At 44.2% G+C, this 16,397-nt stretch overlaps 1 protein-coding gene across 3 annotated transcripts in view; it reads right to left on the reverse strand.

Annotated features, from left to right (window-relative positions):
- Positions 1-1,776: 1,776 nt before the first annotated feature.
- LOC140738243 (solute carrier family 2, facilitated glucose transporter member 11-like) overlaps positions 1,777-16,397 on the reverse strand; it is a 51,552-nt gene continuing 36,931 nt past the window's right edge. For all 3 annotated transcript variants that reach the window (XM_073065388.1, XM_073065389.1, XM_073065390.1), the window contains exons 9-12: positions 14,084-14,185; positions 13,079-13,154; positions 6,007-6,134; positions 1,777-2,195 (exon numbers count right to left, since the gene is read on the reverse strand). In XM_073065388.1, coding sequence (XP_072921489.1) covers positions 1,980-2,195; positions 6,007-6,134; positions 13,079-13,154; positions 14,084-14,185 — 522 coding nt within the window. In that variant the 3' untranslated portion in view covers positions 1,777-1,979. The remainder of the gene's footprint in view (positions 2,196-6,006; positions 6,135-13,078; positions 13,155-14,083; positions 14,186-16,397) is intronic.

Raw genomic sequence — 16,397 nt, forward strand, 5'->3', positions numbered from 1 at the left:
CTAGAACCTATCAAACTCCACTTTAAAAATACCCAATGATATGGCCTACGCAGCTGTCTATGGCAATGAATTTCACACATTCATCACCCTCTGGCTAAACATATTCCTCTTTATCTCTGCACTAAAGGGATGTCCTTCTAGTCTAAGGTTGTGTCCTCTGGTCCTAGGTTCTCCCACTATTGGAAATATCCTCTCCATGTCCATTCTATCTAGGCCTTTCAATTGGTAGGTTCAATGAGATCTCCCTCATTCCTTTAACCTCCAGCAAATTCAGATCCAGAACCATCAAACACTCCTGTTGCATTAATCCAAGCTCTCCACCTTCCCATTTGATAGCCCCTTCTTCCAAAGTTATTTCCCCTTCTCCTGATCCTAGATTCAAACCCTCCTCCTAGTTCTGGAACCACTTTTCCCAGTCCTATTGCCCCTTCTCCCAACCTCAGATGCTTTTCTTCCATTCCCAGATCTCCTCCTTCCGATCCCACCTCTCCCTTCAAATCCCTCCTCCCATTCCCAGAACCCTTTCTCCCAGTTGATACTCTGTTCTTATTCAAAACACTGCTCTATCTTTTCTCATTGCAGCTATCTTCCTCGTCTGCATTCACATCTTTCTTTTTCCTAATACTTGGCCACATACCCATTAATCACCTCCAATACACTCAAACCTTTTCATCCTACACGCTGCCCTATCATTCCTCTTCATGTCTCCTTCCCTTCCTACTGTCTGCTTCCCTATTAGTCTTTGCCCCATTACACACCCCGCCCTCTCCCTTTCTTCCATATTGTTCTGCTTGTCCCCCACTGTGCCTCTCCTCTCTACGCATCCTGAAAACCTTGCTCTCTTCTATGCCCCTCCTCCATACAATTATCCTTCCCATCTCCATCAATTATGTTCTTCTTTGCCAGCACTGCCCATTGTTGTACTGGCCTCTTCACAATACTCAGTTGACACTTTTCCTCAGTCATTCCCCTGCTTGCCTCATTGCCTTCTCACCCACCCCCAGACCTCTGCCGTGTCCCCCCTAGGGAGCACACCAAAAAGGGTGTTCCTCTAAACCAGCTTGCTTCAAGATCCAGTGTTGGGTAGTTTTTAAAGCGGGACAAACTTACATGTGGTCATGTCAAGTTACACTTTATTCTCCCTCAAACTACTCTGTAATAATCTGATCTGCATGAACAGTACATTCAAGACAAGCTCTTTGCGGTATCTTGGTACATGTGACAATAATAAACCAATTCCAATTCCAATTTGAAGCAACAGCGAGAATAACGTTGAAGATTTGTACTCTGTGACATTATCTCCCTGGGTTCTAATTAACAGGCACTAACTGGTTAGGGATGGTGCACACCAACATCAGAATTGAAGTCCTGTCCTGGATTTGTGAACATCCTACGAGATTCGAAACGCAGAGGAGTGCTCCCTGCTGCAGAGTGTTATAAAATGGGGTGAGAACTGCTGGCATCTGGAAGAAGCTTTTAATGGCCCAGTTCCCTCCTTGTTTCTATTAGTCAGTCATAGAGGGAAGCATTGGAGCCAATAATATAGTGCACTATAATAGCATAACAGGCCCTTCAGCCCATCTAGTTCAAGCCAGTCCCGCTTTTCTGCCTACTCCAATCGACCTGCACATAGACCATAGACCTTCATATCTCTCCCATTGATGTACCTGTCCAATCTTCTCTTAAATTTTGAATTGAATCCACTTCTTTCTGTTCCACTGGCAGGTCATTCTACACCGATATCACGACTCAAAATAAATGTGGGTCACACTTCAGTAAATACAAGTTATTTTTATTTATTACCTTCAATGTAGTTATGACCTTAAGCTGAACATTTAACCTGTAATATTGAAGAGGACCTTTCAACTGAGTCTCGTCTTGATAGGAGACTAGCTAAATGTGAGGGATGCTTCTGGGGCGTTGAGTTTCGGTCCAGTCTGGAAGAAGTCCAGGGTGATTTACTTTGTTCTCCCATTTGATCACAGTATTGTAGATATGACCACTGTCTGGCTTGGAACAGGCTCCTTACAGAGACTTGGGCACATTGTCATCTTCGCCTTGCGCAGCTTGCTAAACTCCTCATTGATTTGAAGAATTGTTTTCCCTTTTGTCTCAGGGAGGATGTAAAACATGAAAAGTGAGGCAAAGGTGCAGCTCCCAAAGAACAGGAAGAAGGAGAATGGACCCAAAGCATCCTATGAGGGAAGAAGTCAGTTTTTGGGAAGTTAGTGAATATTTTAAATACATTTCAGAGAACTGAGCATTAGAATGAGATTACGCTTCTACAGACTTAGAATACTGTGTACATTCAGATTGTCATCTAAAACTTTGACAGACTTGAATAGATGTGCAGTGGAGAGTATCCTGTCTGGTTGCATCACGGCCTGGTACGGAAACATGTAAAGAAAAGCCTACACATGAGCCCAGTGCATCACAGCAAAGCCCTCCTAACCATTGAGCGTTGCCACAAGAAAGCGACATCCATCATCAAGGACCCCCCCACCTTCCAGGCCATGCTGTCTTGCTGCTCGCATCGGGAAGGGGATCTAGAAGGACCCACACCACCAAGTTCAGGAATAGTTATTACCCTTGAAACATCAGGCTGTAGTACCAGTGTAGGTAACTGCACTCACCTCAAATCTGAACTGATTCCACAACCTCTGGACTCACTTCCAAGGGTTTACAACTCAGTATTATTTATTTATTTTATTTTTATTTCCACAGTTAGTCATCTTTTGCATAGTGTTTGTTTGTGTGTAGTTGTTCATTGGTTCTACTGTATTTCTTTGTTTTACTGTGAATGCCTGCAAGCAGATGAACCTCACGGAGGTATATGGCGAAAGTAAGTTTACTTTGAAATTTAGAACTTTGAGTACAAGGAGAACCTGTTAAAAAAGCAGGGGCTGTTTAAGCATTAGTCAGATGTTGTGTTGGGAATGTGACTGCAGGCGGGGTGAGATAAAACCACAGTTATCATTCACGTTCGTATTGGATTCATAAGACACAGCAGCCACTGGTTTCTTTTATCGTGATTTTTCGTTCCAGCACCAGTGCATTTAATGCAATAAATTAAAGTTTACCCTTGCAGACTCCTGAATACACGGCACCATTTTCCTAACTTTTTCCTGTCCACCTCCAACACAACACGGCAGAATTTTTAATATATATTTCTTGTTGCAATTTATAGTATTTTATGCATTGTGGTGTACTGCTGCCACACAACAAGAAATTTCACGACATTTCAGTGACAATAACCCTGATTCTGATTCGGACTTGAGCTATGGGAATGATCTCATAGGTAGGTGTACGTGACTCCTGTTCTCTGCTGCTGGATAGCATGAGATTTAAACTGTTTGATTTCTTACCGTCTAGATTCTTGAGAAAGTTTAGCTGAGGTTAAGAACTCATTGCATGTTATTTCTGGACTTGATTCTGCAGCTGAATGTTGATGTATTATAAACTGTAAGCCAACTAGAAGACACTGTCCTATGGAACATGTGTTTTCCTGCTCAATATTGGTCAATAACCCAACAGGTCTATAAACCGTCAATAACACGAAAATGTCTTCGGACTCTGGAAATCCAAAGCAATGCACACAAAATGCCGGAGGAACTCAATAGGTCAGGCAGCATCTGGTGGAGATGAGTAAACAGTTGATGTTTTGGGCCAAGAACCTTCTTCAGGACTGGAAAGGTAAGGGGGGGTGGGGGAAGATGGCAGAATAAAAAGGTAGAGGGAAGGGAAGGAGGACAGCTAGAAGGTGATAAGTGAAACCAACTGGGTTGGAAAGACAAAGCGCTGAGGAGAAGGAATTGAAACAATCTCCTCCCTCGCCTCCTACAGTAGCCTGGGGTACATTTCGTCTGGTACTGGCGACCTATCCAACTTGATGCTTTCCAAAAGCTCCAGCACATCCTCTTTCTTAATATCTACATGCTCAAGCTTTTCAGTCTTCTGCAAGTCATCCCTACAATCACTGAGATGCTTTTCCATAGTGAATATTGAAGTAAAGTATTCATTAAGTAACTCTGCTATTTCCTCCGGTTCCATACACACTTTCCCACTGCCACATTTGATAGGTCCTATTCTTTCACGTCTTGTCCTCTTGCTCTTCACATACTTGTAGAATGTCTTGGGGTTTTCCTTAATTCTGCCCGCCAAGGCCTTCTCATGGCCCCTTCTGGCTCTCCTAATTTCCTTCTTAAGCTCCTTTCTGGTAGCCTTATAATCTTCTAGATCTCTAACATTACCTAGCTCTCTGAACCTTTTGTAAGCTTTTCTTTTCTTCTTGACTAGATTTATTACAGCCTTTGTACATCATAGTTCCTCTAACCTACCTGTCTCATTGGAACATACCTATACAGAAATCTACACAAATATCCCCTGAATATTTGCCATATTTCTTCCATACTTTTCTCTGAGAACATCTGTTTCCAACTTAAGCCTCCAATTTCCTGCCTGATAGCCTCATAATTCCCCTTACTCCAATTAAATGCTTTTCTAACTTGTTTGTTCCTGTCTCTCTCCAATGCTATTGTAAAGGAGATAGAATTGTGATCACCATCTCCAAAATCCTTTCCCACTGTGAGATCTGACACCTGACCAGGTTCATTTCCCAATACCAAATCAAATACAGCCTCTCCTCTTGCAGGCTTATCTACATATTGTATCAAGAAACCTTCCTGAACACACCTAACAAACTCCACCTCATCTAATCCCCTCGCTCTATGGAGATGCCAATCGATTTTTTCATTGAAGCTGTGTGTTGGTTGGGGATGGGAGAAGGCCTCAGAAGGATACAGAAAGCTGAGATGTTCTAATTACATGAACCACTAAGCTTCTGTGCCAATCACTAGGCCAAGTCAGTGGGTATATTTAAAGCAGAGACTGATAGGTTCTTGATTAGTAAGGGCATCACAGGCTATGGGGAGAAGGCAGGAGAATGGGGTTGAGAGGGGTAATAAATCAGCCATGATGGAATGGCAGAGCAGATTTGATAGAAACATAAAAACACAGAAATCTACAGCATATAATAGGCCCTTTAGCCCACAATGTTGTGCTGACCATGTAACCTACTCTAGAAACTGCCTAGAATGACCCTACTATATAGCCAACACGAATGAATCTGCAGATGCTGAAAATAAATAAAAACACAAAATGCTGGCAGAACTCAGCAGGCCGGACAGCATCTATGGGAGGAGGTAGTGACAATGTTTTGGGCCGAAACCCTTCATCAGGAGTGAAGTAACATGGGATGGTCAAGGGGGGATAAGAAGTGGGGGGAGGGATGGAGTAGAGAGCTGGGAAGTGATAGGCTGAAGGGAAATGGGCTAGGGGGAAGATGGAGAATTATGGGAAATAAAAGAGAAAGCAAGGTAGGGCTGGGGGGAGATTATAGTGAGGGGGGGGAAAGAGAGAGCAAGAGAACCAGATTAAAAATTATAGATAGGGATGGGGTAAGGGGGAGCAGGGGTATCAACGGAGATCCGTGAGTTGAATGTTCATGCCGGCAGGTAGGAGGCTACCTAGGCGGGAGATAAGGTATTGCTCCATCAACCTGCGTGTGGCCTCCCTACGTGACTCCCTTGTCCATTCATCCCCCCCATCCCTCCCCACTGACCTCCCTCCAGGCACTTATCCCTGCAAACTGAAGAAGTGCTACACCTGCCCCCACACTTCTTCCCTCACCACCATCCTAGGCCCCAGACAGTCCTTTCGGGTGAGGCACCACTTCACCTGCGAGTCAGCTGGGGTGATATACTGTATCCGGTGCTCCCGATGTGGCCATTTATACATTAGGGAGACCCGCCGCAGACTGGGAGACCGTTTCGCCGAACACCGGCGCTCAGTCCTCCAGCAGTGGCGGGATCTCCCTGTGGCCACACACTTCAATTCCACAGACCACTCCCACTCTGACATGTCTGTCCATGGCCTCCTCTACCGTCAAGATGAGGCCGCGCGCAGGTCGATGGAGCAATACCTTATTAAGATTTTAAATGGACTTACAACAACAAAAGGGAACACTAGTCCCAGGACGAAGAGAGACAGCCACTGCAGGCTGTTGGCTGCCACCAAGGCAATGCTTCGGTTAGACTGAGTAAACATTTCCAAAGGCAAGACTCCGCTCACGCTGCCTGTGTGAAGAACAAAATGCCATTAATCAACATATTTCACATGTTAGAGCTCAGAGCACTTGGATGGGCTTTGAACAGAAGCAATGGCGACATGCACCAAGTTGGCCTTAAACTTTAGCTGTGTTGTTTTTCATTGCCAGTCACTGAGGATTTCCACGTGTTCTGCTTGGTATCTGCAGTCATTTGCTTTGCAGTGGGTGCTGCCTGCAGAGGTGGCTTTGTTTTGCCCACGTCTCAGTAGACTTGTACAAGTAAAAGTACTGCCGCCACACAGGGAGACCTAGGGAAGCCTGGGAGAGTGGCTGACAATCAGTCACCACAGGTAAGATTTAATTGCATCTTTCAAGTTAATGTAGGTGACAAGTTAGCCCGTTATTGACAAACATAAATTGGTAACTGGTTAAATAAATTTTACATTCCACTTTAAATGAACTATTTCTCTCTAAAATAGAATGAAATAACGATCGTGTCTGCTGTAGCAAAGTACAAAACAAATCTTAGCCACAGCTATTTGCACTTCATGCGGATTGACTGCTTCTGGAGATCAAGGTCTATCTGTCACACTTTCTCATTTACAGTCATTATGAAGGAAATTTTACTTTGTGTCTCAAAAATTAACAATTAACTACCAACCATATTCGCAAATTATTTGCATCTGTACTTTGTAGTTTGGCTCCTTTCTCAGTTAGTAGAACCAAACATTTCAATTTTATACTGTGTGCCCCAGCCTGTGGAAGGAAGCATAGCCTCCTTCACTACCCTGACTATCTGTGTTGCCACTTTAAGGCGACTAAGGACCTGACTCTAAACCATCAGCATTCCTTAATATCCATCCACTTACTGAATATGCTCCACTCCTATCCGACTTCCCAAAATGCACCACCTCACTCTCATCGTGATTAACTTCCAATTCTGACCCTCTGCCTGACTGACCATCTGATCTATATTCTACTGTAGCCATAGATGGCTGTTCTCACAATCTGCAACATCATAAAGTTACTAATCATACCTTCTACATTTACATCCAAGTGTTTATAGATCAAAAGCACCGATCCCTGCAGGATACCACTGGTCACAGATTTCTAATCAGAATGGCACCCTCCACCCCAGTCTGTGCCTCCCGTCAGCAAAGCATGGAAGCATAGAGGGTTCACACAATGCTTTACGGCAGATCAGGGTTCGATTCCCATTGCTGTCTACTAGGAGCTTGTATGTTCTCTCCATGACTGTGTGGGTTTAATCCCGGTGTTTCAGTTTCCTCCAACGTTACAAAGACACAAGGTTAGGGTTAATAAGCTGACGGCATGGATGCCACGCTGGTGCCAGAAGCACGGGGACACGTGACCCCTCGGCACACTCCTCGCTGATTTGATGCATTTCGCTGCATGTTTTCACGTACATGTGATAAATAAAGCTAATCTAGAAATCTCTTTTAGGCAAAATTGGATCCAATCAGACAGCTCACCTTGAATCCCAAGAACGTTCTGAACCATCCTACTGAATACCAGAAGAACTGGAACTGCACCTTGATGACCTTCGGCTCCTGAGGAAACTGAGGAGCTGATAGATCGGAGCGACAGGGAGGTGGTTGTCCCTAGGTTGCAGGAGGCAGGTGAATGGGTGTGTCAGGAGAGGGAAGGGAAATGGAGTATTCCTGTGGCCGTTCCCTCAATAACAAGTGAACAGTTTAGGATACTGTTGGGGAGAAGTCCGAGAAGGGAGGGGCCAGGTCTGGCCCTGCGGTTCAGAAGGGAAGGAATGCAGTGGTGATTGGAGATTCCATAACTAGAAGAGTAGGTGGGAGAGTAAGACGCAATAGAAAGATCCAGATGGTACGTTGCCTCCCTGGTGCCAGGATCAGGAATGTCTCGGACTGTGTCCACACCATTGCAAAGGGGGAGCGTGAGCAGCCAGATATCTTGGTAACAATGACATAGGAAGGAAAAGAGAGCAGGTCCTAAAGTGAAAATTCAGAGAGCTAGGTAGAAAGCTGAAAAGCAGGAGCTCTGGGGTAACCACCTCGGGATAGCTGCCTGCGTCACACACCAAGGACAGGACCATTTGGCAGATGAACGAGTGGCCGAGGAACTGGTGGAGGAGGCAGGGTTTCAGGTTTATGGATCATTGGGATCTCTCCTGGGGAAGGTATGACCTGTACAAAAGGGATGGGTTACACCTGAACACAAGGGGAAAACCAATATCCTTGCAGGCTGTTTGCTGGAGCTGTTGGAGAGGGTTTAAACTAATTTGGCAGGGAGATAGGAACTGGAGTGAAAGGGCTGAGGACAGGTAGTGTATAGTAAGATGGTTATGAAGGAAAGGCAGATGATAGGGTAAAACTGCAGTCAGTGGGAGGGGCTGCAGTCTAACAGGGGGACAAAATTAAAATGTGTAACAGGTACGATGTTGCAGATATCATAGAGTCAAGGCTGAAAGACAATTTTAGTTGGGAGCTTAATATACAAGGATACACAGTCTATTAAAAGGACAAGCTGGAAGGCAAAGTTGGAGTGGCTCTGCAGGCAAAAAATGAAATCATATCTATAGTCCGAGGTGTAGAATCCTTGTGGGTAGAGTGAAGGAACTGCAAGGGTGAGGAGACCCTGATTGAGTTTATTTACAGGCCTTCGAACAGCAACCAGGATGTGGTCTACAGGTTACAGCAGGAGATTTTCCTGCATCTAGCCTATCCAATCCCTTTAGAATTTTATACGTTTCAATAAGATCCCCCCTCAATCTTCTAAATTCCAGTGAGTATAAGCCTAGACGATCCAGTCTTTCTTCATATGAAAGTCCTGCCATCCCAGGAATCAATCTGGTGAACCTTCTTTGTACTCCCTCTATGGCAAGAATGTCTTTCCTCAGATTAGGGGACCAAAACTGCACACAATATTCTAGGTGCGGTCTCACAAGGCCTTGTACAACTGCAGTAGAACCTCCCTGCTCCTGTACTCAAATCCTTTTGCTATGAATGCCAACATACCATTTGCCTTTTTCACCACCTGCTGTACCTGCATGCCCACTTTCAATGACTGGTGTACAATGACACCCAGGTCTCGTTGCATCTCCCCTTTTCCTAATCGGCCATAGTTCAGATAATAATCTGTGTTCCTGTTCTTGCAACCAAAGTGGATAACCTCACATTTATCCACATTAAATTGCATCTGCCATGAATTTGCCCACTCACCTAACCTATCCAACTCACCCTGCATCCTCTTAGCATCCTCCTCACAGCTAACACCGCCGCCCAGCTTCGTGTCATCCGTAAACTTGGAGATGCTGCATTTAATTCCCTCGTCTAAATCATTAATATATATTGTAAACAACTGGGGTCCCAGCACTGAGCCTTGCGGTACCCCACTAGTCACTGCCTGCCATTCTGAAAAGGTCCTGTTTACTCCCACTCTTTACTTCCCGTCTGCCAACCAATCCTCTATCCACATCAATACCATACCCCCAATACTGTGTACTTTAAGTTTGCACACTAATCTCCTGTGTGTGACCTTGTCAAAAGCCTTTTGAAAATCTAAATATACCACATTCACTGGCTCTCCCCTATCCACTCTACTAGTTACATCTTCAAAAAATTCTATAAAATTCGTCAGACATGATTTTCCTTTCACAAATCCATGCTGACTTTGTCCGATGATTTCACCTCTTTCCAAATCTGCTGTTATCACATCTTTGATAACCGACTCTAGCATTTTCCCACCACCGATGTCAGACTAACCGGTCTATAATTCCCCGGTTTCTCTCTCCCTCCTTTTTTAAAAAGTGGGGTTACATTAGCCACCCTCCAATCCTCAGGAACTAATCCAGAATCTAAGGAGTTTTGAAAAATTATCACTAATGCATCCACTGTTTCTTGGGCTACTTCCTTAAGCACTCTGCGATGCAGACCATCTGGCCCTGGGGATTTATCTGCCTTTAATCCCTTCAATTTACCTAACACCACTTCCCTACTAACATGTATTTCCCTCAGTTCCTCCATCTCATTAGACCCTTGGTCCCTTATTATTTCCGGAAGATTATTTATGTCCTCCTTAGTGAAGACAGAACCAAAGTAGTTATTCAATTGGTCTGCCATGTCTTTGTTCCGTATGATCAATTCACCTGTTTCTGACTGTAAAGGACCTACATTTGTCTTGACCAATCTTTTTCTTTTCACGTATCTATAAAAGCTTTTACAGTCAGTTTTTATGTTCCCTGCCAGCTTTCTCTCATAATCTTTTTTCCCTTTCCTAATTAAGCCCTTTGTCCTCCTCTGCTGGTCTCTGAATTTCTCCCAGTCCTCAGGTGTGCCACTTTTTTTTTGCTAATTTATATGTTTCTTCTTTGGACTTGATACTATCCCTAATTTCCCTTGTCAGCCACGGGTGCACTACCTTCCCTGGTTTATTCTTTTGCCAAACTGGGATGAACAATTGTTGTAGTTTATCCATGCGATCTTTAAATGCTTGCCATTGCATATCCACCATCAACCCTTTAAGTATCATTTGCCAGTCTATCTTAGCTAATTCATGTCTCATACCTTCAAAGTTACCCTTCTTTAAGTTCAGAACCTTTGTTTCTAAATTAACTATGTCACTCTCCATCTTAATGAAGAATTCCATCATATTATGGTCACTCTTACCCAAGGGGCCTCGCACAACAAGATTGCTAACTAACCCTTCCTCATTGCTCAATACCCAATCTAGAATGGCCTGCTCTCTAGTTGGTTCAGAAAACCATCCCGCATACATTCCAAGAAATCCTCCTCCCCAGCACCCTTACCAATTTGGTTCACCCAATCGATATGTAGATTGAAGTCACCCATTATAACTACTGTTCCTTTATTGCATGCATTTCTGATATCCTGTTTAATGCCATCCCCAACCTCACTACTACTGTTAGGTGGCCTGTACACAACTCCCACCAGCGTTTTTTGCCCCTTAGTGTTATGCAGCTCTACCCATATCAATTCCACATTCTCCAGGCTAATGTCCTTCCTTTCTATTGTGTTAATCTCCTCTCTAACCAGCAATGCTACCCCACCTCCTTTTCTTCCCTGTCTACCCCTCCTGAATATTGAATATCCCTGGATGTTGAGCTCTCATCCTTGGTCACCCTGGAGCCATGTCTCTGTGATCCCAACTATATCATATTCATTAATAACTATCTGCACATTCAATTCATCCACCTTGTTACGAATGCTCCTCGCATTGACACACAAAGCCTTCAGGCTTGTTTTTTACAACATTCTTAGCCCTTATACAATTATGTTGAAAAGTGGCTCTTTTTGCTTTTTGCCCTGGATTTGCCTGCCTGCCACTTTTACTTTTCACCTTACTACTTTTTGCTTCTATCCTCATTTTACACCCCTCTGTCTCTCTGCACTTGTTCCCATCCCCCTGCCACATTAGTTTAAAGCCTCCTGAACAGCGGTAGCAAACGCTCCCCCTAGGACATTGGTTCCAGTCCAGCCCAGGTGCAGACCGTCCTGTTTATACCGGTCCCACCTCCCCCAGAACTGGTTCCAATGCCCCAGAAATTTGAATCCCTCCCCCTTGCACCATTTTTCAAGCCACGTATTCATCTGAAATATCCTTCTATTTCTACTCTGACTAGCACGTGGCACTGGTAGTAATCCAGAGATTATTACCTTTGTGGTCCTACTTTTTAGTTTATCTCCTAACTCCCGAAATTCACCTTGTAGGACCTCATCCCATTTTTTACCTATATCGTTGGTACCTATGTGCACCACGACCACTGGCTGTTCACCCTCCCACTCCAGAATGTCCTGCAGCCACTCAGGGACATACTTGACCCTTGCACTAGGGAGGCAACATACCATCCTGGAGTCTCGTTTGTGGCCGCAGAAACACCTGTCTATTCCCCTTACAATCAAATCCCCTATCACTATAGCTCTCCCACTCCTTTTCCTTCCCTCCTGTGCTGTAGAGCCACCCATGGTGCAATGAACTCGGCTGCTGCTGCCTTCCCCTGATGAGACATCTCCCCCAACAGTATCCAAAACAGTATATCTGTTTAGGAGGGAGATGACCCCAGGGGACTCCTGCACTACCTGCCTACTGCTACGCTGTCTAGTGGCCACCCCTTCCCTTTCTGCCTGTGTAGCCTTTACCTGCGGTGTGGCCAACTCACTGAACATGCTATTCACGACTTTCTCAGCATTGCGGATGCTCCAGTATGAATCCAATCACAGCTCCAGACGCTCAATGCGGTCTGCCAGAAGCTGCAGTTGGACACACTTCCTGCACACATAGTCATCAGGGACACTGGAAGTATCCCTGATTTCCCACATGCTGCAGGATGAACAAACCACGGGGCCGATCTCAGCTGCCATGACCTACCCAATACTTGCCTCAACTTTTGAAACTTTCTCCTTTGAAAGGAACTTACAGGCTGCTCCGCTTGAGGTAACCCTCTATTTATTTGTTTGAACTTTTCAAACTGCTTGACACCTGACCTCGATTGCCCAATCAGCTGCTTTCTGCCGAGTCTGAGCTATTCAAATCTTGATTGACTTGATTGCACAGTCCAACTGCCAAAACTGCCAGAATCTCTCGAGTCAAAGCCTCAAATCTCCACTCCTTCACTGGCCCACTCACTCACTGGCTGCTTTCCACAGGCATGGGCATCACAGGCCTGTTGGGCCTGACACCCTGCTCTGTCTCTAAATAATTTTAGATATTCACACTAGCACCCAGCATCTAGAGGACGGCTCTGTGACCAGATGCAGATAGAATGTCAGAAATATCCATCCCTGGACAAAGAGAAGTTGACTCTTAAGCGCTTGTGGAACTGTTGATGCAAGGACAAATTGTTTCCCAGCAACACAGATCTCAGCAGTATGAAGGAAATTCACGACCTGCCAACCTGTTGTAGCTGCAAGGGTTTAACGTGAATCCATAGATCACATAATCCATAGAACATGTACTCACCTGGACCTATCCCAAAAGTGAAGATGTAAGCAAAGATGAAGACCAGGCTGCAATATGGAATCCAGTTGAAATATTCCTGAAAGAGGGGACACAAGAGGAGTGTGAGCTGGCTGTTGATGAGGTGACATTGGCTAAACACAACTCATAGCTTCCATCACAGGACCGTTGGCCAGTACATGTTTAATGTGGGTTTCCTTTCCAAGCTTTGCAGCTCAGAGTCACTAGGTTACTCCAGTTACCTTGAAAATTGTAACATTTTACTTTCAACCAAACATAAATGTGGAGTTTTATTCTTTGGTGTTCACTTATCAAGGCCACTTGGGATTCTTTAAAAGCAACAGCACAGAACAATGGGCTGAATGGTCTCTCTTTCGCTGCCTCTGATAGAAAATAGGAAGAACAATGTGGTTCAAGTCTTACATGAGACATGGTCAGGCAGGAGCCCTGGAAAAGACAAGCTACATTTATCCAATCAAGTTCCACTTTTCTTCCACCCACTTTTACAAGGTTTCAGTTCCCTTTGTTTCTCCTGCCTCTGTTCTTGATTCCTTGGATTTTCAACACCATGTTCGATACCTTTAGACTACAGGAACCAATCTTCTATCTATGCCTTTAAAGATTTCTACCGTATCAAACTGTGTAAGTCTAATGAAAGAAGAGCTAATTGTCCATGGCTCCCTCCTGTTTGAAATTCTTTGTATTGAACTGTATCCTGATGAGTTGCAGTAATGTCTAAATCTCCATCATAGAGCCCATGTAGGTAGGCTCCATGTAGAGCCTAACAATTGTAGATAGTACTCCAACTGGGATCTCATTAAGCTGCTCCAGGAGCAAATTCCTAGGTCTCCTGCAGGGCAATATGAGGTGGATTGACATAGGAGCCTTGCAGTCATTAGCCATTAATAATTTCCCACATAGGCATGCACACCCACCAGAGAGAGCAGATTGGAATCAGTACCTCTGTGTGATCATACATACATTGGACAGGGCTTCCAAGAAGCTCACCTTCAGACTGAGTGTAACAATCAGTAGTAATATCCACAGTGCCATGAAGGAGTACCCTCTCCAGAGCAGAACCTTTCTGCCCACTCGATCAATAATGAATCCCTGTGCAAAAGAAGTTTTTTAGAGATTAGGCTTCATTTCCTCGTACCAGAGCAACAGTTCAGATCTCTGTTAAACACACCGTCTGTGTGAATTCTCAACATTTTGTGAGGTTCTCAATATAAAGCTGGAGATCTCACACATTTGGCACATGTGCCTGTGCATAATCTTTGGAAAATCTGTCCGAATTATTCCCACAAACCAGCATTGTCTTCATCTCCCTGCAAATTAATTCCCTTTAACTGCAGGTTCAAGATGGAGGGCCTTCATCGCCAGTGGTGAAGGAGTAGCAAGGAAGTAAGGTATGTGTCCAATTACTTTTTGGAATTCTTTTTTGCTTATTCGGGTTTGGGATTGGTCTTTATTGCCCATTCCTATCTGAAGGTAGCAGTGAGCCACTTTTAAGAAGTCCTGGTGAGAGGTGGGGCATTTCCAGTATTTATACAGTGATTTTGTATGGACTTGGCATTTTAAAGATTAGCTTTATTTGTCAAGTGTACATTGAAGCATACAGTCAAATCCATGTTCCAAATGTATGTCAGATAAAATCCAACCTCTAATATTGTCATTTCTCCTCTATAACTTGTCAATTTTTTAAAAATCTAACACTTTTCAAATTAATCATATTGTTTAATGTTTCCCTTATCTTTTCCTGTGACTTTCGCTGATCTTAAACTTCTGCAAATTTTTCCCATAGCTGGCATCAGATAACCTAGATAAGCATCCTCGGTTCCCTTTCCTAAGACTCGGTGACCTTGCCAAAGTGTAGTGGGCAGAATTGTTCAGCTGAGAGCTAACCCATGGTTTGGAGGTTCAGTATGACCTCCTTGTTTTTCAACTTTAAAAAAATAATCTACTTTCAGAAATAAACAGAGTGTGTTGCACAACCACTCAGCAGATCGCACGGCATATACAGAGAGAAAAACAGAGTCCGTGTTTCAAGTCCCAGACTCTCAGCATCTGGAGTTTGTTGATTTTCAGCAATTTTTTTTTTTTAAAACAGGCACAACTCTCTCATAACTTTCTCCACATCACCCGCCACTTTCAAGGTTTTGTAAACATGCTCTCTCCAGGTCCCTCTGCCCAAGCACCTTCTCGAAACAGACGACTGGGATTATATTGTCTCTTTATGTTGTTTCTCACAAAGTGCTTCACAATCAGAACACTTTTACCAAAGTGCTGGCCCATTTCATCAGGCTTTGGCCCTTGAAGTCTGTAATTATTGTGCTTGGTACATCATCTGCTGTCAACATTCACATCAGTTGCAAAATTTAAAATTCTATCTAAAATATCACAGGAAAAGCAATGGCCCTCATTTTGATCCTGATATCTACATCACAAACTTAAGACATGGAAGCAGAAATAACTTAAACACAAGGTATTCTGCAGCCATTGGAAATACAGAAGGACACACACAAAATGCTGGAGGAACTCAACAAGTCAGTCAACATGTATGGAGAGGGAAAAAGAGCCAACATTTTAGGCCAAAACCCTTCCTCAGGAAGGGTATTGAAGAAGGATCTCAGCCTGAAATATCAGCTCTTTACCCCCTTCCATAGATGCTGCCTGGCTTACAGAAATCCTCCAGCATTTTGTGTGTGTCAGATAGGATAACCCAATTGGTCCCTTATGCCTCCTCCACCATTTTATAAAGATCATGGGTGATATTTTAAATCTGATAAAGATGACGACTTTGGTGGTTACTCAGCTTCAGAATAAATAAAACCCACATCCATCTCTCGCTTCCTTCAGGAAGGCTGATATTATTCTCTCAATGGTTCAGCCAGGGGATTTACAGATACGCCTAACTTCTCCAAGCCAAAGCCCCAAGTCATGACCCCAGCTGCAGGCCTGGCCTCTTCCCCACACCACCCCCCCCCCCCATGCTTTTGGGCACGTGCAGTTTCCTAAGGAGGTCTGAACGTCAAACCCATGATCAGCAAGTCCTGGGGCAAAGTCTGAAGTGGGAGGTCCGATATCTGTGAACCAGAGAGTACTGGGCCAAAGACAGGAGGTGTGAGAGTTGGAGGGAGACAATCGGAAAAGAACTCTGTTTTGCCGTTGTGGTTTTGTTGTTGTTGTTTCTTGTGCTCTTCTACTGAACATTGTGGGCATGCTATGTTGGTGCTACAATGTGTGGCAAGTTTGAGGCTGGCTCCCAGAACATCCTTAAGTGTGTTGGTTGTTTACACAAATGTCACAGCTTGGTGCACGT

This window comes from Hemitrygon akajei, chromosome 14, assembly GCF_048418815.1.
Source record: "Hemitrygon akajei chromosome 14, sHemAka1.3, whole genome shotgun sequence".
NCBI lineage: Eukaryota > Metazoa > Chordata > Chondrichthyes > Myliobatiformes > Dasyatidae > Hemitrygon > Hemitrygon akajei.